We start from the raw sequence: 26769 nt of genomic DNA on the forward strand, positions 1-26769 counted from the left end.
CATGTAATATCAGGAGGGAACCTTATACTCACGCCATGACATGGCTCCTGTGGCAGCCTCCTTTACAGAATAGGAATGGAGTCAACATGCCCCAGGTCAAGTGTCTAGGCCAGTCCTGCCTAGCTCATTTCCCCAGCTGCTTTCAACACCAGCCATGCTGGGGCCTCTTCACCAACGCAGAGGTCCTGGGAAGTCTGCCTAGCTGAGTGGCCCACATTCTTCATGAAACCCTTTGCCAGGGCTTCCAAGCCGTTGAGGGAGGGGCACATAAGGCTATGCTGGAAGTTCAGAGGGGGACAGGAACCAGAGTGGCAAGCTAAACACAGTTGATGTAAGGCAACACAGTTGGTACATCAATCGGGAGGACTGTGTGCACTATAGATACACAGTGCGCAACTGTGTGACTCTTCGGCTGTATACAACAAAGAATGGTAGCAGCAGGAGTGTAGGTGCCATCACCATGTCCAATGGGGAGATCAGCTCTTCTTCTCTGGCGACAGTGGTGACTGCAGGCCTTGGGACCCATTGCCCTGCCAACTTGCAGGCCCAGCAGAGAGACTTCAGTAATCTCAGCTGTCCGCAGCACCAGCTATGCTACTGAGAAAGGGCTGAGCTGCTGCCTCCCCCTTCTCCCCAGACCCTGTTCCAGGCCCCAGCTGGCTTCCTGGCTGGCTGCTAGCCCTGGCTCTCACCCCAAAGGGAGCCACTGGTAAACAGGAAATGCTTCCCCATGCAGTGCCTGCTCTGGGCACCATCAACAGCCTACATACAGGCTGAGATATATCCAGGCAGTGTATTGGCTGTTCCCACCAGCTGCAAGAAAGGGAATAGCCATGGGACCCCAAGTACTGTGGATCTGGATGCTAGAAAGGTGTTGCTGGACAGGGTCATGTCACACACATGCCAAGAAGCTGAATCTCACCAGTACCTGCCATGATGCAGACACTGATTCTGACTTCTGCCCATCTTCCCAGAGACAGTCTGAAGACTGCCCCCAAGTCCCAGAAAGGTGATTCCCCCAGCATCGACTATACAGAGCTATTGCAGCACTTTGAGAAAGTCCAGAAACAGCACCTGGAAGTAAGACACCAGCGCAGCGGACGTGGTGATCACCTGGACCGCAGGGTTATCCTCTGATGTGCCTGGCATGAAAAGGGCCCAGGTGGCCCATGAAGCACTCAGGGTCTCCAGATGAGGCCACAAGATGCCTAAGAACCTGCCTCGGGCAGGGCTGGACCTGACCACCAGCCCAGTATAGGGATGGAACAGACTGTTGTGTCAACCCCAGCTCCTCCCAGCAGAGTGCCTGGACCCCAGCACTGTCCACTACACCCTGGCTTGGGACCAATGGCTTCCCTCCTGAGTCGGGTCACAGCCTCAGAATCCAGAAGCAGCTTCTTTCTAATCCCCCTGAGAAGAGCTTGACCTTGGTCCCCAAAGCACTGGCATGGTGTGTATGTCTATGTACATCTGTGTAGATAATGCACAGGCCAGCACAAAGACCTCTACAGAATGATGTTCATCCCTGCCCCAATAAAGAAATGACAGAATCCTTAACCAAACCTGCCTGCTCCTCTGCTGACACCTATACCTAGCCTGATGCTGTAGCTGCCCTGGGGCCTTGCCTGTCTTGGAAAGCTGGCCTCAGTACTGGGTTCTGCCCATTCATCTGATGGGGATGTGGGTCCAGGGCTCAGCTCTTCCCGGGACCAGCATCGTACTCTTGGCTTTACTCCCATTCCTTAACCCTGCTTTCTGATTCTCTGTGCAATGTGGACAGCAGGGCACTGCAGATCACTGAGTAGGAGGAAAGTAGTCAGAGACAGATGTCCCAACCTTTGATTTAGCTCAAAGAACCTCTGTACCTGTCACCAGACTTTAGCCCTTCTTGGCTTGGCCTTCGAATGAACTCCTAATTGCTTGTTCTGTCCCTTTAGTCTCCAGGAGTTTGTGCTTGCCTTTCCCTAGAGCCCTAACTATGCATACCCCATGAGAGTAGGTTCACTTGGAGTCTCCAGGACGACAGCAGTATTTACCCTCACCAACGTGCACATGCGTGCATCCACACACACTACACTGCAGGTCTGACACAGACCCCTACTCACGAGGAAGTTGGGCCAGGACACCATCACTATTTCCACCCCCAATCCAGGTGGCATCGGCACCAGTTAGAAAAGGAAAACGGAAGGATGTTTGTACAGGAGGGTGGACTTTATGGATGGTCTGTGGGGTGGACAGCTCCAATGCATCCAGCTCTCATTACCCTCTGCGCGCATTCCCTATCGGTCTGGCGGGATGTGCTAAGGACCGCATCCGCATCCGTGGCTGGACTCATCTTTAGAGAGCCCAAGGCCTTGAAGGTGCAAGGAGGGGGTGCTCCCGCCGGGGGCTGGCCGGGCCCCGCCCCTGCGCAGCCCCGACCCGCGGTGGCGCCCGCGCCCGCCAGCCCCTCTCGCCCGACCAGTCTGGCAGCGCCAAGGCTCGGATTTCAAAGCCCTGGTTTCTGGCCGTGAATGGGCCCTCGCCCGCCCGGCCTTTCCCACAGCCCCCTCCCGCGCTCCCTCCCTGCGGCCCTCCCTCCGCCGCGCCCACGTGACGCCCAAGCCTCGGCGGCTCGGATTACCGCCACCGCTGCTCCAGTGCCCGCGCCGAGGCTGCGCCACCAACTGCCCGCCTCGCCCCTAGCCCCACCGAGCCATGGCCCGCGCCGCCCGCCCACGGCCCGCAACCCCGGAGCGCCGCGCTACGGGCCGCTGAGAGCGCGCCGAAGCGGGAGCCCCGGCGCGGCCCCGAAGCAGCGCCCCGAAGCAGCGCCCGCAGCGGCCCGGCCCCTCCCCTACGCGGCTCCCCGCGCCCCTTGCGCGCCCTGCTGCCGCGCGCCCGGCCTCAGCATGGAGACGGCAGAGAAGGAGTGCGGCGCCCTGGGCGGGCTCTTCCAGGCCATCGTCAACGACATGAAGGTACCCCTGGGCGCGGAACCCCTCTGAGGGACGCGTGGCGGGCAGCCGTATCCTGCTGTGGTCGTGCGGGGCGATGTTCGCGTGTGTGTGTGTGTGTGTGTGTGTGTGTGTGTGTGTGTGTGTGTGATGTTCGTTTGTATGTGTGTGTGCTGTGTCCTTGTCTGAGCCTGTGTGTGTGTGTGTGATGTTCGTGTGTGTGTGTGTGTGTGTGTGTGTGTGTGCGTGCTGTGTCCTTGTCTGAGCCTTGTCTGGGTGCTGCGCCCGCCTTGCACCCAGATCTCTGGGTGCCTGTCTGGGTTGGGGGGAGTCCTCGCAAGTTGGGGTGTCCATGAGGTCGCCCGGTGCGATCCAAGGCTGAGCACCCGCGAGCTCTCCCTGCCCCAGACCCCTAAACTAAGAATTGGGTTTGTCTCCAGTACCGACCCTTAAGTCCCTTTAACGAATCTAAGGTCTCTCGGGCCTCCGCCCCCTTCCACCACAATGCCCCCCCACATACACCCCGACGCCCCGAAGCCCAGACAATGCTGTCACCGCCAAAGCAGGAAAAAAATAATAAAGCAAAGAACCGTTAACTCTTTCCCCGCCAGCTTCCGTCTGCGGGGATGCAGCCCCACCCCCCACCAACAACCCCAGCAAGCTCCAGTACTCCGGTCCTCGGGTGGGGTCATCCCTGCAGCCCAAGGATAGGACTGAATCCACCTTGGGAGGAGGCAGGGAGAAGGCTCTGTGTTGGTGAAGCAACCCCGGGTTGGGGAAGCGCTTTCAGCAACCCCCACTTCCTGATCACTCAAGGTCAGACTGAGCTGGCAACCCTTTCAGGTGGGAAAACTGAGGCTTTGGAATGGCTCAAGGTCATTATGGAGACCCTTAGGTCCTGCTTCTCACCTCAACCCTAATTTACCGAATATTTCCTCACCCCAAAAGAGGCCGGTATTTGACAGGACTGCCCCAAAACTGCCCAGGCAGAAGAGCCTTCCTTCAGTGGCAGGGTGGGAGTGTTTCTGCCCTCCCCCCCCCCATCATACCCCTTCTTTCGTCTAGGAACAGGGTGGCAGGCAGGGAGGGAACTAGGCCCTGCACAGAAACTCCTGAGCCTCCCCACTCCCCTACCCCAGGCTCACACATACTCAGCAAGAAACACCCTAGACCCTGGGGGCTGTGGAAGCCACACAGAGCTGCTCTCTACCCCAGGGGTTCCAGGCAAAGAAAGGTGCTTTAGGAAGGTGGTGGCTTGCAGAGAGATTAGAGACTGGGGCTCCCTCCCAATGCTGCCAGGGGAACACCCCCGGTGAGGAGAGCCACCTTCCAGATCCTTACCCCCACAAAAAAAGAGGCCCAAAACCCACACTGGCCTGGGACTTGCCACCTAGCAGCGTGTGGGTGCCTTCCCATAGTTCCGTACTTTCCCTTGGGACTCCCATCCCTGGCAGCTCAGCCTGAGGGCCCCTTCACTGGCCCTTGGCATTTTTTTGCCCATCTTATACGCGTTTTAATCTTGGTACCAGCATCCCTTTCTGAAACTGGGTAACCCAGACCACCTCCCCTGGCCACTCCTGGACTGGCAGAGGGTGGGAGCTGCCGGCACTGCCTCCCTCTGGCAGCCACTCTGCAAACACTGCAGCAAGCAGCCGCTTCTGCCCAGAAGAAACAGCAGGACTGTGTCCTCCATTTCCTCCAGTTGTAAGGAACACGGATGAGACACAGGTCCATTCTCAGCAAGGAGCTCGGGCTAAGTGGCAGGCAAGAGTTCTAGATATGTGGGGGCAGGATGGAAGAGGCTTTAGCAAGTATTGTCGCATCACATGTGATACGCCCCTACTAATGGCATGTATGTGATCAGGGACCCTGGCATAATAGAGGGAACTGGCCACCTCGAGGCTGGTTGCCTGAACTTCAGAAGGCCGCTTTAGGCTGGTACCAGCATCCCTTTCTGAAACTGGGTAACCCAGACCACCTCTGGAAATTAAGGAGACTCAGACTGCCCATGGGGCTTATCCTCAGTGAGCTCCCTCTGGAGGGAGCTACTAGAAAGCCCAACCCTGGATGAGGGATGGCCTTGGAGCGGGAGTCCCCAGTCATATCTTCAACTATTGGAACTGAGGATGGCACAGCCCCAGAGGCTGGGAGGGCCTTGGAGAGCTGGTTCGTCCTGCCTTCCGTCTCAGGCCAGCTGAACCCAGAGACTTGAACTTGCCTAGGGCCAGAGGCCTCATCCATAGAGGCATTGGGGCCCTCACCCCTCACCGGACTATCCAGAAAATGGGCTCATCGTAAGCCAGAGTGGGGAGTGTCACACAGACACACAGGCCCTGGCTGTGGGGAAGGGCTCCCAGCAGAGAGGTCCTTGCCCTCTAAACCAGTTTCCCTTCACCCACAGTAAGTGCCCCCCGGAGCCCACATGCAAGCCCAGTGAGGGAACTGTGTCCCTTCTCCTGATTTTACAACTGAAGAAACCTGAGGCTGGGGGGACACGCCCAGGGTCACCCCCCAAAGCCACACACTCCGCCTCAGCCCAGCTACTTCTGTCTCATTCTCCCCCGCCCCCGCCCCAGGGCAGTCCCCATGCTTGTGGCGGAACTGGTGTCTGGAACTGGTGTCTCCTTTGTTCTTCCAGTCTCTGTCACCTCCCCACCTAGAAGTGTAGGTGCTCATCACCCTGCTCCCCTGAAAACAGGACCCTTCTATCTTGGTACGTGAGATACAAGATCAGGCCTTGCCCCCGTTCCCTGAGGCCTCAGAAAAATCAGTTAACCTTGCTGAGCCTCTCTTTCCTCATCAAGAAAATGGACTTCATTCAGGACTCTCACTCACAGGGTGCTAGGAGATGCATGAGCTGAGCATGCATGTTGTAAGGACTAACCCCTGGCCAGGCGATGCAGTTATAGGCCCAGTGATGGCAACAGGGGCTTGGATCCTGGGTCCAGTGAAGATGACGCTCTCCCTGGGGCACCTGTCATTCAGGTCTTTTCATCTCTTTTGCCTTTGAGATTCTTTATGAACCATGGTGACATGGGGAGTGGGGGGAGCCCAGGGCCTGAAAGACTGGGGTGTCCAGATTCATCTGAGAAGAAACTGGGCTTGCCTCTGCAACACCATGGTTTGTCCCCACCACAGGGGACTGCTCATGGGACCAAGCATTCATGGGGGCCAGAAGAACTAACTTTAGACACCCTGTACCCCAATATTTTCTCTGTACTCTGGAAGGAGGTCTTAGCAGGCTTTCTTAGCCAAGTGGCATTTAGAAGGTGTAAGAGTAACCCCTCTTGATTTGTTTTGTTTGCTTGTTTTGTTTGTTTTTGGTGGGTTGTTTGTTTTCCGAGACAGGGTTTCTCAGTACAGAGTCTCAGGACTGTGGAGCCAGTCCTAGAACTTACCAGGTTGACCTCGAACTCACAGATATATCCGCCTGCCTCTGCCTCCCAAGTGCTGGGATTAAAGGTGTGCGCCACCACTGTCCTTCTTGAAAGACCCCTAGAGGCTAATGCCTGGGTTAGCTCCTTTCTATTCAGAGCTGTGTGAGTAGGGACAGCCCACTCGCAAACTCCTCTTCCTCCAGCTTTGGTACAGTCTCGGTATTTGCTTCCCTGACACTGGCTTGACTGGCAGGGAGAAGGTGCTTCAGAGGAACTGTGAAACAGCCCGCCTCTTTGCTGCCCCCGGAGAAGCTGCCAGACCTACCCTGGGGTTCCAGCCAAGCACAGCCTCCCTTAGTCCTTGGGACCTGAGGCTCTGCTGTCCCTTTTACCTTGAGAGAAGCCTCAGCCCCAGCCTGCCTATGTGGGACAGGGACTGAGCCTTTGCTAGCCCTGGGCTACCTTTCAAAGAGCAAGGTTTCCCTCAGGGCCGCCCCCAGGCCAGGACTGAACTTTCTTCAGGCCTAGCAGCCATGAAGGGAGAGCATTCGCCAGAAAAGCCCCTTAATCAGACTGGACAACTCAGTCACCAGGAACCCGACCTCCCTATTGGGAAACCCCCTCCCAACTTAGAGTCTCTGGCCAGGCTAGGATAAAGGCCACACTGTTCCCCTGGAGGGGAGAGGAGGGGCTGGAGAAAGGTGGCTCTGTTGGCTGCACAAGGCCCCATTCAGCCTGGGGCCTACTTGTCCCAGGCAGGCTGACCAGGCTGTGGAGCAGCCATGGCCTCCCTGGTCCTGTTAGCCACCGGCGCTAGCCAGGGTTGACTAGCTTACCCAAGGCAGCTTCAGGGCCACGTTAGACTTGTATGCCTTCAGTTCTGCCAATCTCCACCTTCCACAGCACCCATCCCCCAAACACTAGCAGGTCAGGGCCCACCTTCTACTATATGTGGTAGGGATATGGTGTCCTCCATTGGGCTGAGCCCAGAGCCTAATAAGAAAGCCCCTGAAGAGACTGTCTGCCACCCACTATCTCCTCCGTCTCCCCTAAGGGAACATGGCAGCACCAACTGCGGACACTTCTTCATGCCTAGCCCTGTGCCTAGGGCCCTCTCTACAGAGTTTGGACATGTGGGGAGCCCTATAGCCCCATATCTCACAACATCTTCCTTCCTCTCCCACGTCACCACAGAGCTCCTATCCCATCTGGGAGGACTTCAACTCCAAGGCCGCGAAGCTCCACTCTCAGCTGAGGTGAGTCGTGCAGGGTTGTCCACGCTGGGCAGGGACGGATAGAGAAGGGCCTTTCACCTGCTGACCATACCCCCCACTGTGTGTCTCGCCAGGACCACCGTGCTGGCTGCTGTGGCCTTCCTAGATGCCTTCCAGAAAGTAGCTGACATGGCCACCAACACCAGAGGTGGGGAGGGGGCGTGGTTGGAGGTGGGGGATGCACCGGGTAGGCCGGGAGGCTGGAAAGGGATATGGGCCATGGGAAGGACACACAGGCCAGAGTGGAGACCTTGGCTTCTGCTGTGATGGCATGGGACAGGTGAGCGGTGACAGGGATATTACCAGGAGATCATCATCTTGCAGTTGTAGGCGGCTCTGTAGTTTTTCAACCATCCCCATGTGCCATCTGAGAGTCGTTTGGTTAAGTAAATAGTCCTTGTAGACTCAGAGGCCCCTTTCCTCCTGGTTCATCTAGCAAGCACCTGGGCTTCTGTGCTTTTGAGTGATAACCCAACCCAGGGCTTCATCCTCCGGAATCTGCACACACCTGGGTCCCAGTAGAACCGTTAAGAAATTTTACTGGCTTTTCCTTGGGCGACTCATCTTTGTCCCAGCTAGGAAGGAGGGAAGGCTCCTGTTCTGGCCAGAAGGGTACCTGAAGCCAGAAGCCAAGGAAGGCTAGGATGGCCCCATGTCCCAGCCTAGTTTGGTGATGGAGGTGGGGCAGGGGCTTCCTTTGTGGAACAGCGCGCCCCCTCGTGGCCCGAGGCTGGAACTGCAGAGGCCCCCCAGCCAAGCCCCTTCCTATGCAGCTTGCTTCCTTGCCAGGGGCCACGCGGGACATTGGCTCAGCACTCACGCGCATGTGCATGCGCCACCGCAGCATCGAGACCAAGCTGCGGCAGTTCACCAAGTGAGTGGGCACAGAGGCTCGTAGGGGTATCCTAGCCTAGAGAGGCCATCCCTGCCCTCGCTCGGCCCCCTAGAGCCCTGATCCACAGCTCTCTCCCGCAGTGCACTGCTGGAGAGTCTCATCAATCCACTGCAGGAGCGCATCGAAGACTGGAAGAAGTCAGCCAACCAACTGGACAAGGACCACGCGAAAGGTAGAGTAGGGTTTTGCAGGGGGGTTCCTGAACCTCTCCACAGGAACCCCTTACTATAGCCCCCCCTCACCTCTGCACAGAGTACAAACGAGCCAGGCATGAAATCAAAAAGAAGTCATCGGACACGCTGAAGCTGCAGAAGAAAGCACGCAAAGGTAGAGCCCGCGGCACCCCTGCTGAGGCCCAGTCCCTCGGGCCCCACTCCTTAGCCCCAACCGCCCTGTGGAGCACCCCCAGGGCATCGGTCATCCTGGCCAGGGGGATCCTGTCCCCAGCCCAGGACACTCCAACATGTCGGGTGGGACTGAGGGAGCACCCAGCACCCCAGACTGCCCAGGCCCCCACCCCTCCCCAGGAGTGGCTCATCCGGCTGTCTTTCACACATTCTTTCTTTCTCTGTCTCCTCTCCTCCTCCCACATCCGTCCTGTAGAGCTGCTTGGTAAGTCAAATGTCCGTCTCTCCAGCTGCTCCTTCCGTCCTTGTTGCATTTGTCTGCCTTCGCCCCCACCCCCCAGCTCAGGGCCATTGGAAGGAACCTCTCCAGGCCAAGAAGGAACAAAGAAGGCGCTTGGTCCACCAAGGGAGGGGCCTGGGGCACACTTCCCCTGGTGTCCTTGGGACCCCTGGCCAGAAGTGAGTCCTAAGCCACTGCTGGGTCAGTCTGCCAGGCCAGGAGGGGTTCACTGGCTGGGCAGGGTGGGGGTCGCAGGCCCTGGCTGCCACTCTCCCACATTCCCACCAGGCCAGCCAGGTCCTTACCTGTTACCAACTCCTTCAGCCCCACCATTTCCTCCACATCATCCTCTCACCCCTCTCTCTCTCTATCTCTCTCCCTCTCTCTCTGCTTTTTTGTGCTGTCCTTGTTGCTGTCCTTGTGCACTGGTGCCCTAGCTGAGTTATGATCCTTGCTGAGACTCTCCTCATCGCTCCCAAGGCCCGGCTACAGCTCCTGACCCCTGCATCTCTTAATGGCCTGGCCTGAAGCTGAGCTGAGCCCCTACCCTGCTCTTTGTCCTGCTTTCATCTCTCTCTCTCTCTCTCTCTCTCTCTCTCTCTCTCTCTCTCTCAGGGCTACCGTGCTGGGCCAGTTAAAGCATCTGAGTGATAGAGGCCTCCTGCTGGCCTCCCTGTAGTCTAGCTTACCCCAGATCCCAGGTGGCTGTGCAGCTTGGTGTCTCTGTGTCTGTCTGTCTGTCCGTGTGTCTTCTCTGCCTGCTCTGGTGGGACCAGCCCCTCTACAAGCCTTAAGCCTGCTCCATGCTCCCTGGCTCCTTTGTCCCCAACCCCACAGCCAAAAACACCACCACAGGGGCCTAAACCGTGGGTACAGCCAACCAGGCCAGCGTCCCCCAGCGCGGCCTCTCCTCCCAACCCCTGCAGGGAAAGGAGACCTGCAGCCTCAGCTGGACAGCGCACTGCAAGATGTCAATGACATGTACCTGCTCCTGGAAGAGACAGAGAAGCAGGCAGTGCGCCGAGCGCTGATTGAGGAGCGGGGCCGTTTCTGCACCTTCATCACCTTCCTTCAGCCTGTGGTGGTGGGTCTCTCGATGACTTGGCCCCTCCTCCCTGGGGAGGGGTGGGGAACAGACCCAAGTTAGACCTCTGAACCTCCTAGATTGCTTCTTGGGGATCCTGGGGGAATTCATGCAGGGCCCAGTGTACCTGACCTGAAAGCAGGTCTTACAGTGTGTGACATTCTGCCTCAGTCTAAACAGATGGTTACAGAAGTTACCCTGGTTGTACAGACTCAGCCTGGATCAGCATTAATGATCGGGGAAGGGCAAAAGAAGAGAGGCCTAACAGGCCTGTTTTGCCAGAGTGGGTGACCGGGTGTGGGGGCCAAGGTACTGACTGGTTGCTTCCTCAGAACGGCGAGCTGACCATGCTGGGAGAGATCACCCACCTGCAGGGCATCATTGACGACCTGGTGGTGCTGACCGCTGAGCCCCACAAGCTGCCTCCCGCCAGTGAGCAGGTGCGGCCGGCCTTGGAGTCAAGGGCCAAGACCAGGACCAGGGAAGAGGCAGTCCTGCCCTCATGTGGGGACAGTAGATAAAAGAGGGAAGTATTTTGGGGAGGCATTTGGGGGGAAAAGTCCAGGGGGTTCTGGGAATACCTGCCCTGGTGACATACGAAGTGCTCAGGACCCAGTAGGGCTCAAACCAGCACAGATGGGCAGAAACCGGGTTCCTGGGGCTTGGCGCTTCAAAACCAGAGATCCCTGGCTGCCATCCACTCCCAGAACACCACCCCTTCCCATTGAGCCAAACCCGCCCACCACACAGAAACACACTGCCCTGGACACCCCTGTGATTGGGAACCTACTGCGTACCCCACACTCCGTAGCACAACCCTCTCAGGGTACCTCACTGGGTTCTTTCAGTGGTGTTCTAAGCTGACTCAGAAAGGTCCAGTGAGGGGCTGGAGAGATGGCTCAGAGGTTAAGAGCACTGGCTGCTCTTCCAGAGGTCCTGAGTTCAATTCCCAGCAACCACATGGTGGCTCACAACCATCTGTACTGAGATCTGGCGTGCGGGCATACAACGAGACAGAATGTTGTATACATAATAAATAAATCTTTAAAAAAAAAAGAAGAAGAAAGAAAGGTCCAGAGAGGATCTCAAACCCTGATGTCATGGCACTGTCTTGACATGAGTCCTCGGGAGCGCATGCTCGTCCCTCGTCTCCTGCCTGGCAGGACAGGGCTCAGTCATAAGCCTGCCTTGGGAGAAGGCTAGGGTGGCTTTGAGATCTTCAGGGCATCTCCTGAGGCGTAGTTCATAGCTGGGGACAGAGTGGAGAATGTCCTGCCATGCCAGCTCTCTGAAGCATAAGACATTCTGCAGGTTAGGAGCTACCTCTAATGACCACTCCCATGTCTCTGTCCAGGTGATCAAAGATCTGAAGGGCTCTGACTACAGCTGGTCGTACCAGACGCCACCCTCGTCACCCAGCAGCTCCAGCTCCCGGAAGTCTAGCATGTGCAGGTGGGTGGGGAACTCATGGAAGTTGGGAGGATGTAATCCCAGGAAGGTCTAGGGGACCCGGGAAAGCTGAGTTGTCAATTGCTTCAGTGCCCCAGAACTCACATAGCACCTAAGCACCCCAAAGACTTTTCACATGTAGAGGACATGGGTGCAGGCGTTGGTTGGAAGGAAAGGCGGACAGTGACTTCATTGATGGAGCATCTCGTGTGCCAGGCACCAAAGGTTTTTCTACAGTGAGTCCTAGCACCGTTGTGTCAGAGGGGAACTAAGACACTTGAGTGGTAATTTAGCCCTTGGTCTCTGCCAGGCTTAGGACACTGTGGTATGGTACTAAGACAGTGAGATCAAACTGCATGTGATGCAGGCCAGTAATCCTAGCACTTGGGGAGGGAAACAGGAAGATCAAGGGTTCAAAGCCAGCCTGGGATGCTCATTAAGACCCTGTCTCAAACAACAAATTTTAACAAGCTAGGTGGAGCACCATTTGTGGTAGCGCACGCCTTTAATCCCAGCACTTGGGGAGCAGAGACAAGTGTATCTCTATGAGTTCAAGGCCAGCCAAGACTATAGAGACTCTGCCTCAATAAACAATAAAAGAGTCTAAGACCAAGAAGTAGTGTGATGGTTTCTGGGAATGTCTGTTTGGGCTTCATGGGAAAGGACACTCCAGTCTGCTGGTTGCCTCCAGTTGGTCCCCGGCAGTTGCCACAGGCTTCAGCCCTGGCTTGCATGGGCTTTTTAGGTCTCATGGAGATGGGGAGAGGCTTGAATTCCTGCTCATCCATCAGGCTGGCCCTGAGACCAGTTTGAAGGAGATGCTTTTGGTTCAAGGGTCCTCGTAGGGAGGACAATGAACTCAGAACAGCTTATAGATTAGGGAAGCTCTATCCCAGGTACCCCGTTCCCCTGAATGCTCTCTGTCTGGGCACTGGGAGCTAGAGAGAAGCTGGACCCAGGGGTTAGGTGGGCCCGCAGCCTCAGGGGCTTCTTAAGCATTAAATGAGTAGCAGTGGCTAGTGGCCATCCTAGGAGGAATGTGAGAACAAAGGAGATATTCGGGGGCGGGGCTTTGGAGGCCCAAGGCCATGCCCAGGAGAAGGGCCATCTTCACTGCCAGGAATGCTAGCCAGAACTGGAATGACTGGACAAAAGGGAGAGCCACAGAAATCTGCATCCCTAGAGGGGGTGACAAGGTAGCACCCACCTGGCAAGCAGCCTCCGTCTCCAAATGCCCCCACCTCACCATATGCCAGATACCCAACTGTGACTAGACCGCAGCAGCCGGCTGTGGCTGCGAGGAAGCAGTTTAGGAGCTGTCAGCTTGTGTCTGCTCTCAGTTTCCAATGCCTGGTGACTCAGCTTCCCCGTCCCGAACCTATGAACAGCCAATCTGATGGTAACGTGGGAGGCAGAGGGACTCCTCACATTGGGTGTGCCCTGATGGGGACTCCCCAGCACTCAGACATGCCATCCCGGAACGCTTCAGTAGTACCTGGGTCTTGGGACCTCGTAGTCTGACATTTTCTTTTCTTTCCTTTGCTCCTCATCTCTCCCTACCCTCATCTGTCACTCTTCCCTCTCTAAACACACCTGTGTCTCCCTGTCTGGCTGCCATGCCCTCCTTCACTCCCTTAGTGCCCCCAGCAGCGGTAGCAGTGCCAAGGGTGGCGGAGCCCCATGGCCTGGGGGTGCCCAAACATACTCACCCAGTTCCACCTGTCGCTACCGCAGCCTAGCACAGCCAGCCACCACCCGCCTCTCCAGTGTCTCCTCCCACGACTCTGGCTTCGTCTCCCAGGACGCCACCTACTCCAAGCCCCCTTCGCCCATGCCTTCCGACATCACCAGCCAGGTGAGCGAATATCAGGAGGACCACGTGGGTGGGGAATGGGCCTCGGGCTATCCTTGAGAGGGGAAGCAATTAGCTCGTGGAGACTGGTCACATGGCCTTCCTGCTAGTCCACGTTTCTATCATTTATCTCCGTATCCACGCTGCTTTTAAAGAGCGTATCACTGTGTTTTAGATGAGTTTCTTAAAAAGCATGTACCTGGATTTTCTTGTTTTATCCAACCTGACGTTTTCTGTGGGGATGATCCAAGCTAGACAAGCGCTGAGATGTCCTCCAGCCTTAGCCATTGGTGTACGTGGCCGTTTTATTACTCATTGTTTTATGTGGGGGATGTTTTGCCTGCACTTTGTGTACTGTTTACATGTCTGGTATCTGAGGAGTTCAAAAGAGAGCGTTAGATTCCCCAGAGCTGGAGTCATGGACCGTTGTGAGCTGCAATGTGGATGCGAGGAAGTGAACCAGATGCTGAGCTGTCACCCACACATGTGGTATTTTTTTTTTTTTTTTTTTTGGTTTTTCGAGACAGGGTTTCACTGTGGCTTTGGAGCCTGTCCTGGAACTAGCTCTTGTAGACCAGGCTGGTCTCGAACTCACAGAGATCCGCCTGCCTCTGCCTCCCGAGTGCTGGGATTAAAGGCGTGCGCCACCATCGCCCGGCTCACATGTGGTATTTTTGAGTCAGGGTCTTAGGTAGCACAGATTGACCTCTGTGTGTGTCTGTGTATATGTGTCTGTCTGCCTGTGTGTATCTGTGTGTGTGTGTGTATGTCTGTGTATATGTGTCTGTCTGCCTGTGTGTATCTGTGTATATGTGTGTGTGTGTGTGTGTGTGTGTGTGTGTGTGTATGTCTGTGTATATGTGTCTGTCTGCCTGTGTGTATCTGTGTATATGTGGGTGTGGTGGTGTCTGGGTGTGTAGGTGCACATGGCTGCAGATGCATATGGTGACTCAAGGTCAACCTTGGATATTATTTCTCAGGAGCCGTCCACCTTACTTTCTAAGGCAGGGTATCACTGACCTGGAACTCACCAAGTAGGCAAGGCTGGCCGGTTCCACGTGTCTTTGCTTCCCCAGGGTGGGGATTGCAAGCATACATAAGCATGCTTGGCTTTTTTAAAAAATACATATGTTTCTTTTTACTATTTTAAATTGTGAGTAGGTGTGTGGCTGCAGGTGCCCTGGCTCCTCCAGCTGAAATTACAGCCAGTTGTGAACTCTCTGACATGAATGCTGGGAACCGAACTCAGGCCCTCTGGGAAAGCAGCAGCTCTTGATGGCTGAGCCAGCCCTCCAGTCATAGGCTTGCCTTTTCTCTGTGGGTTCTAGGGATCAATCTCAGGTGTTCACTCTTGCCATCTCTCAGTCCCCAGTCAGTATGTTTACCCCGACTTTCATTGCTTCTGTTCTTCTGCTAGGGTTATAATTAAATGCATGTCACACTTCCTTCTGACTTCCTCTCTCTCTCTCTTTTCCTTTTTTACTACTACCCAATAAGGGCTTAAGACTTTTTTGTTCAATTGATTCTTAAATGTTTTGTTTTGTTTTGTTGTTACTGTTTTAAATCAGGGGCAGTTTTCCCTGTGTGTTGCAGGCTGGCCTCAAATTAGCAATCTCCCTCCTTCAGCCTCCTAAATTCTAGGTTTACAGGACTATACCTCCAAGTCTGGCTTATTTCAATTTAGGCTTATAGAAGAGCTGCAGAAAACATACAGAGTCCCCAGGTGTCCTGTCCACAGTCTTACCTCAAGATCAATATCTTATCACCAAACAATTTTTTTGTTTACCCCCTTGAATTTTTTTTTTTTTTTTTTTTTTTTTTTTTTTTTTTTTGGTTTTTCGAGACAGGATTTCTTTGTGGCTTTGGAGCCTGTCCTGGAACTAGCTCTGTAGACCAGGCTGGTCTCGAACTCACAGAGATCTGCCTGCCTCTGCTTCCCGAGTGCTGGGATTAAAGGTGTGCGCCACCACCGCCCGGCTTACCCCCTTGATTTTTAAGCAGTGTCTCATTGTATAACTCAGGCTGGCCCCAAACTCTCAGTCTTCTTGCCTTAACCTTCTAAATGCTGTGATTGTGGTTGTGAGCCACCACTCCCACTTTAAATACAAAGGTGAAATTCTTTTTGTCCAGTACTAAGAATGGAATCCAAGGCCTCATGCAGGCTAGGCAAGCACTCTACCACTGAGCCCCCAACCATTTTCAAAACCAGGGAAGTAAGACTGGTCCAGAAGCATCACATCACATGTTCTACAGCCTTTGTTTGTTTTATTTTGTTCTGTTTGGTTTCGTTTGGGTCCCACCCCCCTCCCATGCACACATACACATTAGCTAGTTTTCGCTCTGTCCTTTCATCTGGTCCAGGAGATCAGCGTCCAGCACAGAATCCTATGTTGCACCGAGTTCTTGTGCCTTCCATGCTTCTCCCATGTACAATGGCCCAGTTTTCTTTCTTTCCCAACTTTGATGTTTTGAAGACTCCCATTCAGGCGTTCTGTAGGCTGCCTGTGAGTTTGGGCTGGTCTTATGTCTTCTTGCTGAGACTAAAAGGCCAAACATCTCTGGCAAGAACACCGCGGAAGTGGTGCTGTGTCCACATGGGATGTCATTTTGCCTTGTGGCTGGTGACGAGGTGGAGTTGATCAGACTACCGTTGTTTATTTTCCTTTTGTAATTAATGAAGTATCCTATGGGTGACACCGTGGGACGCTATAAGACCCCTGTCCCCATCCACCGTTCACACCTTTATTTCAGCATCATCTGTTACAGTAGGTATTTCCCGATTCCATCTTTCCTCCCAGATTTATTAACTGAAATTCCACTGTAAAATCAACCTGTCCCTTCTCCCCATATATTTGTATAACCATTTACTTTTTTATGCCATAATGGACTCATAAAACTATTTGATTCTATGGGTTAAAACCCATTACTACTGAATCTCAAGAATTTTTTTAATTGATATATTCTGTCCATCCATACAAAGTCAGTGTATCGCAATGGTATATCTGATAAGTCTGCAAACTGCACACTCAACGCAGCCAGCACAAAAAGCAAGACACAGCTTGATCTGCAAAGTCTGCATTACTCCATTGCTACCCTCCCACACCTGGCTCGTGTGTGTGTGTGTGTGTGTGTGTGTGTGTGTGTGTGTGTGCGCGCGCGCGCGCGCCCCTATAATTTACTAGACTAGGAGTATAGTTCAGTTGTCAAGCCTTGGGTTTGATCCCAGTACCACAAAAAATTTATGTATATGGTTTATATGAAATCATATAGTACGTGCCTTATGTATTGACTTCTGATCTCAGCATTATGTTTATGAGACATTAGATTTATCTGTTCTACATGGAAACGGGTATCATTTTCATTGATATGTAACATCCCATTGAATGTGTATGTAATTTATTTGAGTAGTCTGTGTTTTCTGGACATTTAGATAGTCCCCTGGTATTCTAGGTTCATTTCTGTTGCTGTGATAAAATATCGTAACAAAGAGGCCTCTTAAAAGAGAAAGGGATTTATTCATTTTATTATCCAGGTTATAGTCCATCCTTATGGGGAAGCCAAAGTAGGAGCTTCAAACAGCTCATTGACAGTCACTAGCAGAGAGCAGTGAATGAACCCATACATGCTTGCTTGTTTGCTGTGCTCACCCTGATTTCTCTGCTCACACAGATCAGGGCCCCCTGCCTAAGGAGTGGTGCCGCCCACAGTGGGCTGGATCTGTTAGTTCAAGACAACCCCCCATAGACATGTGCACAGGCCAATCTCTCTTCTCAAGGGTTGATACATTCTGTCAAGTTAACAAAGCTAACCATCACCGGGCGATGGTGGGGCACGCCTTTAATCCCAGCACTCGGGAGGCAGAGGCAGGCGGATCTCTGAGTTCAAGACCAGCCTGGTCTGCCGAACTAGCTCCAGGTCAGGCTCCAAAGCCACAGAGAAACCCTGTCTCGAAAAACAAAAAAAAAAAAACCAAAGCTAACCATCACACCATGCTCTTTCTAATACACAGTTCTGTGGGTGGGAGTAGAATTCTTGAATCGCAGGATTCTTATTAACACGGTTATGACAGTTATTGGCTTTGCCGCATTCCTACTGGCCCTGGTATTTTATAACTTTCCACGTTAGCCATTTTAATAAGCATACAGCAGTAGTACCCCATATTTGAATGTTCCTTATGGTGATGTGATAGAATGTTTTTCATACTTTTTCTTTGAGACAGGGTCTCACTACGTAGCCCTGGCTGTCCTGGAACTCACTCTGTAGACCAGACTTGACTCAGACTCACAGAGATTGGCCTGTCTCTGCCTCCAGAGTGCTGGAATTAAAGTTGTGTGCTGCTAGGCCTAATGTATTTCTTTATACTTTTAAAGTACATTTGAATATATTCTTTTGTGCAGGGCCTATTCATATCATTTACCCATTTTCCATGAGAGGAAGAGTATTTGTGTATGTGCTGATTTTTAGAACTCTGCACATATTATAGATAGATGTCCTTCGGCAGAAATATTCTGAGTATATATTTTCCTGAATTCATGTGCACCACTGCATGCAGTGCCCGAGGAGGCCTGAAGAAGGCATCAGACCCCTTAGAACTAGAATTACAGCTAGTTATGAGCCACCATGTGGGCACCGGGAACTGAACCCAGGTCGTCTGCAAGAACAGCAAGTGCTCTTAACTGCTGGCCTGTCCCTCCAGCCCCTTTAGTAGTATCTGAAGGACTAGAAGTTCTAAATTTAAAATCAATTTAATTTATCCATCTTAAAAATCATTAGTTCTTTTCCTATCCTGAGATATTGGATCATTCAAAGACTCTTTATTCTGTCATCTTATTTCTCCAGACCTTTACTCTCTGATTTCTTTTTTTTTCTCAATATTTATATATTTATTGTATGTACAATGTTCTGTCTGCATGTATGCCTGCATGCCAGAAGAGGGCACCAGATCTCATTGTAGATGGTTGTGACTCAATGTGGTTGCTGGGAATTGAACTCAGGACCTCTGGAAACACAAACACAGCCAGTGCTCTTAACCTCTGAGCCATCTCTCCAGCTTCTCTCTGTTTTCTTTCTCCTGCTTTATTGCCCTGGCAGAGATTGCTAGCACTAAGTAAATACGTTGATAGTGGATGTCTTTTCTTCTGTCCAGCCTCAGAGGGAAAGGTGTCAGTAGATCTTCTCTCTGGGGCTAAAGAAGTTTCATACTGTTCATGGTTTGTGTTGTTTTCATTTTTCTGTGTGTGGACGTTGAATTTCCTTGCTGAGTTTTTTTTTAATATTTATTTATTATGTATACAATATTCTGTCTGTGTGTATGTCTGCTGGCCAGAAGAGGGCACCAGACCCCATTACAGATGGTTGTGAGCCACCATGTGGTTGCTGGGAATTGAACTCAGGACCTTTGGAAGAGCAGGCAATGCTCTTAACCTCTGAGCCATCTCTCCAGCCCTCCTTGCTGAGTTTTAACATTGGATTTCTTAACTGTCTAATGTCACATCGCTAAATGCGAATGTGTTGTTTCCCCCTCGGTCCTCTTCTCTGGTGCCTTGTTCTCTTTCATCGGGTGGTCTTGGCTCTCCACTGTAGGAAGTCTAGTAGTCTAAATGGGGGAGGTATGGAAATGGTGGCGGGGGAAGGTACTGAAGCCACCCTGGCCTGGCTGACCCATCCCACAGTGATGGGGCATCCCCCAACTTCAGCTCTGGTCTCAGCGCCAGAGTCAGCATCCTCCTTGAGATCCTGTACCCTTCTATCCTCATCCTCCCTGCTGCTGAGTGTCTGCCCCAGAGACTCACGCGCCTCATCCTGCCCGACCGCTGCCCAGTGCCTAGCCACAGTCCCAATTCTTCCCTTACTCCAGGTCATACGTGTGCTTAAGCACAAAGAACTGATGGGCAGCTCAGCCACATGTACCCAGAATGGCGCTCAGGACTCTAGGTCGTCCCTTTCCTGAGAAAATAGTGACATCATCGACCAAGATGCCCAAACCAGACATCCGTCTTTGTCCTCGGTGTCACTCTTTCCTTTGCTGCCATGCATAAGTTGTCAGCAGTCAATCCTAAATTGAAGACTTAAACATATGGACTGGGTTGTGGGCAAGTTGGCGCCTGCAGGATGTTCCCTGGGACGCTGCCTTCTGTGGTGGTCTTGGTGACTGTCATACCAGGAGGGGAGTATGGGGTGAAGTGCTTTATCAAACCGCTCACTGCATGCTACTGCTGTGACCAGAACTCTTTTCTCCTCCCTGCCTCCCTGGCCTGTCTGTCCGCGGGCCCCGTCTGCGACCACCCACTCGCCTCTGCATGGCAGAAGTCCTCCAGCTCTGCGTCCTCCGAGGCCTCAGAAACCTGCCAGTCGGTTAGCGAGTGCAGCTCCCCCACCTCGGTCAGTGCCCTTGGCCCCAGTCCCGTTGCCATCACCAGCTACCCATCCCATATCCTCCTAACCCGGGGCATTGCTACAGCAGGGCAGCCAGATTCCACGAGAAAGCGATATGTAACGGAGCTTTCTTTGTGAAGCAGACGCTTGGGCATTTGCTGTGGCCATGCCTTTGAGTCTTGGAACAACCTGCCCTGCTCTGAGCTGGTGGGACTGAAGTCACCACTGCCCACCGGATTCGGGCCTTAGCCCTTATTGTAAACAATAGGCCCCTCACAGATCAGCACTCCCTGAGCCTCAACCACAAAGAAGGGCCTCTTTGGTCACGGGCAGTAAGGCCAAGAGTCCTTCTGACTTGCTTGCCCTACCTTGCAGGACTGGACCAAGGCGGGTCCCCATGAACAGCCCTCGGCCACCACCCTGCAGCGGAGGAAAGATCGTGTGGAGCTCCTGCGAGACACTGAGCCAGGCCCTGCTGGTGGAAGCATTGTGGGCCCCAGTGGAGAGGAGGTACCACGAACCAGGATGTCTCCTGCCACTATAGCAGCCAAGGTAAGTAGACAGCTCCCCAGCCAGACCCACCTCTGCTCTCGAGTCAATGCCAGGATGTCCACATGCCTGCAGGTGATCTTCCGGGCCTACTCTCTCCACCTTAATGGAGCTCTCTAAAGTCTCTAAAGAGGGTTTGATGTGGAGTGTGAGGCTTTAGTCCGCCATTTTCCCCACCCTCAGCATGGTGAGGAAGTGTCCCCTGCAGCCAGCGACCTGGCCATGGTGCTGACCCGTGGGCTGAGCCTGGAACACCAGAAGAGCAGCCGGGACTCACTGCAATACTCCAGCGGCTACAGCACACAGACCACCACGCCTTCGTGCTCCGAGGACACCATTCCCTCCCAGGGTAGGCCTAGAGGGGTCCCTCAGGTTGTATGTGCTTGCTGGGCCTTCACCACCCCAGGACCCACCCAACCCAGGACAACTGGGATGAGGCCTTCCTTCCTTCTCTCTGTCTCCCTTGAGTAAATGTGGGGTTCAGGGAGCACCTTGGTCCTGGGTTCACCACACCCTGTGTCTCCAGGCTCAGACTATGACTGCTACTCTGTGAATGGGGATGCCGACAGCGAGGGCCCCCCTGAGTTCGACAAATCATCCACCATCCCTCGGAACAGCAACATTGCCCAGAACTACCGCCGCCTGATCCAGACCAAGCGCCCTGCCTCAACTGCTGGGCTGCCCACTGCAGGGCTGCCCACAGCCATGGGGCTACCTTCAGGTGCACCTCCTGGTGTGGCCACCATCCGCCGCACACCCTCTACCAAGCCCACTGTGCGCCGCGCCCTGTCGAGCGCTGGCCCCATCCCCATTCGCCCACCCATCGTCCCTGTGAAGACACCCACGGTACCCGACTCCCCTGGTTATGTGGGGCCTACTCGGGCAGGCAGCGAGGAGTGTGTCTTCTACACAGACGAAGTGGCTTCGCCTCTGGCTCCAGACCTGGCCAAAGCCTCCCCAAAGAGGCTCAGCCTCCCCAACACAGCCTGGGGCAGCCCTTCCCCGGAGGCGGCCAGCTACAGCGGGGCTGGGGTTGGGCTGGCCACTGAGGACGATGAAGAGCAGCAGCTGGCTGCCAACAGGCACAGCCTGGTAGAGAAGCTCGGGGAGCTGGTGGCCGGCGCCCATGCCCTGGGTGAGGGCCAGTTCCCCTTCCCGACGGCTCTGTCAGCCACGGCCTCGGAGGAGACGCCCACCCCACCCCCTGCTGCCACCAGTGACCCCCCAGCTGAAGACATGCTGGTGGCAATTCGACGCGGGGTCCGACTCCGCAGGACCGTCACCAACGACAGGTCGGCGCCCCGTATCTTATGATGGTGCCACCCTCCCCTTCACTTCACGTTTGGGCTGGCACAAGTAGGGGGCCTGGTCTGCAAGCGATGGCCAGCCACTCTGAGCAGTGGCACAGCCAGAAGACAGAACAGCGCCAGGAATGAGGCACAGCCACTTTAAAGAAAGACGACCAGGCTGATCTCAGCATCTCACGGGAGGCGACTTCCTTTCCGCACCTCGCCAGGACAGAGCCTGTTTTATACTTTCCTCACCTCCTCCCGCTCTTTCCTGCAGGCCCTACTTTGTCCCAAACCCAGAGCCCATAACCAATGGCTGGGCCTGCCACATGGGCCCCACCTGGCCCGGGGTCCACAGTTCTCTTCCTCTGGTCCCACTGCCCCCCACGTCCATATGCCCAGCTCTTTCCTCGAATGCTGGCTCCCTCTTCTCCCTGCCTGGGCCCTGTCCCCTTTCTTCTTGCCTTTACCCTGCCTCTCCCAGACTCCACTCTTTTGGGGGCAGAATGGTCATGGGAGGGGTCAGGCACCCAATCAGCTGAGTATCAATTTGTGACTGGGATTAGGGAATAGTCAGGTTGGGAAGCCAGGCAGGCCCACTCGTGTGGAAAGAGAGCCTAGAGGGAGGAAATGTAGGGGCCTTGCCTCGGGGACCTTCCAGCTCCCCTCCCTGTAACTTGTAGCTAGTGGAGGTGAGGCAGCGCAGCAGGGGAACGAGGCCAGAGGCGCACATCAGATCTGTTAAATGTCCCGCTCTCATCTGGACACATCGAGGCTTTAACTCGGAGGCAGCTTGGGGTTACAGTCTCACCCATTGCTAGGGATGAGGGCTGGAGCATTAGAGGGTATGGGGGGTATTTTTATGACTGTAATAAAATGGAGCTGACCCCAGACAGGAACTATGTGTGGGGCTAGCTAGTGATACAGGGTGTGTGTCTGAGTGCCTGAGACAGATGTGGGGGCCCCACGACGGGCTCGTGGCAGGAGAAGGGTGGAGTCAGCTCTCCCCAGACCAGGGGAAGCTAGTCTTCTCTCCAACGTCTGGAGTGTTGGTAGAATAAGGCTGGAGAGGGTAGGCCAGGGTCTCGGGCCAGTCTGCTGTGTTCTGAGTGAGCTGCAGGCCCAGCTTGGAGCAAGTCTTAGAAGGTTGCTTTTGACTTTCTGTTGCCAGAGGCAACACCATCCCTAGAAAGTCTTTGCCTACAGGCCTGGCTGGGGCTGGCAGCGGGGGCCAGAGAAAGTGGGGATTGCCTCCACTGTGCACCCCAAGTCTGAGTAAGTCAAAGCATGTATGTGTAGGGTGAGAGGGGAGATTCAGGAGGTACGGGTAGAGCAGGCAGCAGACTCCCCCCACCCCACAGGGAGTCTGGAGAGCGTGCCGTGGTCAGGATGGAATGGAGTTGGGGTTGACCTGGGCCCAAGGTCCTGGGTGCTCCAGCACCCATGAGATTTCTAGAGAATGAGCTCCAGATGTAAGCCCTTGTCCACCAAGCTCAGTTGTCACCAAGTATCAGGTCCAGGAAAGCAGATGGCCAGATGTGGAACCCTGGGGTGGCACCTTCCCCTAGGACTGTCAGGGCTGACAGAAAGGGACGCATGATGTGGGGTGGGCAGATGTGGCCCCTACACCTAGGGTGTGGCTGTGTCCGAGAGGATGGGCTCACTGCCATCTGGGAGGGGGGGCTCTAAGCCTGATGGAAAGGGCAGTCAGGGACTTTGCAGGAAAAGGATGGGGTGGCATACCCATCCCCACTCAGCCTTCCCCTTCCCTCCAGGGCTGTACATAATACTCCATCCCTCGTCTGACCCCCACGTCCCCTTCTGCCCACTGCCACTTTCTCTTTAGTACCTGCCTTTCACATAGGCCCACCCTCGGGATCCGAGCCAATTGTCCTGCACCACAGACTTTGGCTTCTTCACTTACATTTTTCATTTTGTACAGCAAAATATTCTTTTCAGATGTGTCTTCTGACTGAAGTAACTTTTCTGGTGCTGTTAACGTGTTCCTTTTTTTTTTTTTAATTTATTTTGCCACCCCTCCTGGTTCCTACTCACTCCCACCCCCCACCTACCACCCTCTCATCCCATCAGAACCACTTTTTTTTTTTTTAAATTTTCTTTCCGTTTTGGATAAATTCTCCTACCCACACCCTTTCCATCCTTTCCGTGATTAAGTAGTCACTGCTACAAGTAACAGATGCACTGTGAAGATTCCAGTATTAATAAAATGGTCCTGTAGTTAACACCCTGGCCCCCGCCTGTCTTCCCTGAGCCACAAGCCCACCCACCTGTCTCCAGAACTTAGTCCCTCCGGGTTCACCTTCACGGGTGCAAGCCAAACCAAGCGAGTGGTCGTTTAATAGAAAAGGAACCGGGAAAGCACTGCTGTGGCAAGATACGGCATTTGGTCAGTCCTCGGTCCAGCACCCCGCGTTCAGCACGCTTGCAAAGCCCCAGTGAGTCCCAGAATTCTGTGGGGCAACAGCATTTGCCGATAGCAGAACCAGTCACAGGTAGGGGTGGCTGTGGGTGGCAGCACCAGCCTTCCCCTCCACCCCGCCCTCCTGAGGCTCCAGGTGGCATCACTTAGGTACGAAAGGCAGGAAGCTGAGCCTGGCACGATGCCTTTCCCAGGAGGGCTTTCCTGCAGGTCTACCTACCTACCATCCCAGAAAGCCTCAGACCCGGGCCAGTTCCTGGAAGACATCCAGTGGCCTGACCTGTGGTCAACACAGATGGCTCAGGGGAATGGACCGTGACTTGAGCCGGGGGAACCGGGCAGGGAGGTGGGGGGTTGCCGAGGCAAAGGGTACACGTGGGTAGCTGCACACTGCATCAAGGATCCTGGATTGTGGGGATGGAGACTCGGCAGCTCACAGTCCTGCCATCTCAGGATGGGACTTTGTTTACCTGTAAGACAGAATGAAAAAAAGCACTGTGGGACAGAACAGCCAAACCACACATTCTCCGTACTCTAGGCCCATTGCAGCTTCCAGAAAAGGGAGCATTCCCAAGGCAGTGTGGACTCCGCCCACAAACCTGGGCCCGGATCCCTGTGGCCTACCGCTGCCCACCCCACCCACTGGGTCTCCTTACAGCAAGAGCAGTACAGCAGCTCCATAACCCGGAAGCAGTTGTCCAGCAAGGCTTTGGGCCGCACCAGCTTCAGGCTTAGGCCTGGGGTACTCAGAAGAGATAACACGGCTTCCACCTGAGGACCGATCTCTACATCCTGGGAAGGAAACCAGCAGGACCAGTAAAGAGAGGAGGACACCAGCACGTGAGAACCGTGGAGGCTGTCTAGCCTGGAGACGGTCTCAACTCAATGAAATACAACTTCCAGGGACCAGAAGGCCATGAGGGTCCCAGTTGCCATCCCTCACAGAGGCTTCTGCTTCTCTGTCATCAGAAAATAACGACCGAGCCGGGCGATGGTGGCTCATGCCTTTAATCCCAGCACTCGGGAAGCAGAGGCAGGCGGATCTCTGTGAGTTCGAGGCCAGCCTGGTCTACAAGAGCTAGTTCCAGGACAGGCTCCAAAGCCACAGAGAAACCCTGTCTCGAAAAACCAAAAAAAAAAAAAAAGAAAAGAAAAGAAAAAGAAAATAACTACAGAACACAGGCCAGCACAGGGAGGAAGCTGGGACCTCCTTGTTGCTCCAGCATGCATACTCGCCAGCTTCCAGTCCAGAACACTGTTGGTCAGAAAGCAAAGCCCTCTGCTTAAGGAACAAGAGAAGAACTTCCTGAGGATCCTGAGGCATGAGTCTCACAGGCAGAGCTGACAGTGTGAAAGGCTTCGAGCTCAGATAGCTTTTCCTCACAAAGTCTATCAGAAGGGACAGCAAGGACAGCTGCTGGCCCTGGAAGTCCAGGGCCACTGTAGAGGTATCATGGGAAAGGTAGGGCCTGAGTTTAAGGACAGCTTTCCCCTGTAGCCCAGACAAAGCAATGGGCTCAACTCTGTGCCCCAGGCCTTCCAAAATAGCCTCAGTCCCACCCTTCAATACCTGTGAACGGGACCCTTTTTTGGAAATTGGGTAGATGTCATCAATGTTTTAAAGTTTACGTCAGCCGGGCGGTGGTGGCGCACGCCTTTAATCCCAGCACTCGGGAGGCAGAGGCAGGCGGATCTCTGTGAGTTCGAAGCCAGCCTGGTCTACAAGAGCTAGTTCCAGGACAGGCACCAAAGCTACAGAGAAACCCTGTCTCAAAAAACCAAAAAATAAATAAATAAATAAATAAATAAAGTTTACGTCATTTTGTTTTTAGAGTGGATGCTAAATCTAATGACGAATCAGTGTTTCCCCTCTCTGTGCTGGGAATAGAACCTAGGGCCCTATGCATGCTAGACTAGCTCTTTGCATCCCCAGCCCTGGAATCTCTCTCTCTTTTTTTTTTTTTTCAAGACAGGGTTTCTCTGTAGCTTTGAAGCCTGTCTTGGAACTAGCTCTTGTAGACCAGGCTGGCCTCGAACTCACAGAGATCCACCTGCCTCTGCCTCCCAGGTGCTGGGATTAAAGGCATGCGCCACCACCGCCCGGCCCCTGGGATCTCTTTATAGAGAAAGGGCAGAAAGACAGAGGTACTGGACAATCACTCTACTATCAAACTGTACCCTGAACCCAGTGTATGTGTATGACCTTCACTGGCTTAGCTTTGCTTTGGGGGAGGGAGTTTTTTCTTTTGTACATTGTTGTTGTTTTGAGACAGGGTCTCACTATGTAGCTCTGACTACCTGGAACTCACTGTATACACTAGGCTATCGAACTCACAGAGATCCACCTGCCTTTCCCGAGTGCTGGAATTAAGCATGCTACTTTACACCTGGCCCTTGCTTTGGTTTTGAGACAAGGTCTGAATACGTGGTCTAGGCTGGCTCCAATCTTAGAAAATTACCGCGCTCTCTCTGCCAGGTGTGGGATTAGAGTCTGTCCAACTTCATCCAATTCAACAGATAAAGTTAGAAAACTTTCTCTAAGGACAAGCAGCTAGACAAATGGTGTTTGACCCATGTTAGAAACTATACCAAAAAAGCAAGCACATAATAGGAAAAAAAGAC

The 26769-nt window shown here is 53.9% G+C and overlaps 3 protein-coding genes across 9 annotated transcripts in view; 2 read left to right on the plus strand and 1 right to left on the minus strand.

Moving 5' to 3' along the window:
* Positions 1-1784, plus strand: part of Vac14 (VAC14 component of PIKFYVE complex) — a 116198-nt gene extending 114414 nt beyond the window's left edge. Inside the window, exon 19 of the mRNA XM_041650911.1 lies at positions 975-1784. Within this exon, the coding sequence (XP_041506845.1) occupies positions 975-1137 (163 nt within the window). The 3' untranslated portion in view covers positions 1138-1784. The remainder of the gene's footprint in view (positions 1-974) is intronic.
* A 591-nt stretch (positions 1785-2375) lies between these two features.
* Mtss2 (MTSS I-BAR domain containing 2) lies at positions 2376-23950 on the plus strand. 5 transcript variants are annotated; one of them, XM_041649521.1, is made up of 15 exons: positions 2377-2960; positions 7508-7569; positions 7662-7735; positions 8377-8461; positions 8563-8654; positions 8735-8809; positions 9086-9094; positions 10036-10193; positions 10526-10633; positions 11548-11645; positions 13377-13497; positions 19801-19875; positions 20245-20421; positions 20602-20767; positions 20945-23950. In XM_041649521.1, exons 1-15 carry the CDS (start codon positions 2514-2516, stop codon positions 21730-21732), a joined length of 2535 nt encoding a protein of 844 aa, XP_041505455.1. In that variant the 5' UTR covers positions 2377-2513; the 3' UTR covers positions 21733-23950. The 5 variants fall into 5 exon arrangements, with proteins under 5 accessions (XP_041505454.1, XP_041505455.1, XP_041505453.1 ...); XM_041649518.1 differs by having other exon boundaries at positions 2378-2960; positions 13281-13497; XM_041649520.1 differs by lacking the exon at positions 19801-19875 and having other exon boundaries at positions 2376-2960; positions 13281-13497.
* A 42-nt stretch (positions 23951-23992) lies between these two features.
* Positions 23993-26769, minus strand: part of Il34 (interleukin 34) — a 57567-nt gene continuing 54790 nt past the window's right edge. For 2 of the 3 annotated variants that reach the window (XM_041649523.1, XM_041649524.1), the window contains exons 6-7: positions 24804-24939; positions 24004-24617 (exon numbers count right to left, since the gene is read on the minus strand). In XM_041649523.1, coding sequence (XP_041505457.1) covers positions 24448-24617; positions 24804-24939 — 306 coding nt within the window. In that variant the 3' untranslated portion in view covers positions 24004-24447. Of the gene's footprint in view, positions 24618-24803; positions 24940-26769 lie in introns of all 3 variants that reach the window. The other variant, XM_041649525.1, reaches the window with a different exon arrangement.

This window comes from Microtus oregoni, unplaced genomic scaffold (genome assembly GCF_018167655.1).
Source record: "Microtus oregoni isolate MIOR12 unplaced genomic scaffold, Mior012 000004F_ref0000308, whole genome shotgun sequence".
NCBI lineage: Eukaryota > Metazoa > Chordata > Mammalia > Rodentia > Cricetidae > Microtus > Microtus oregoni.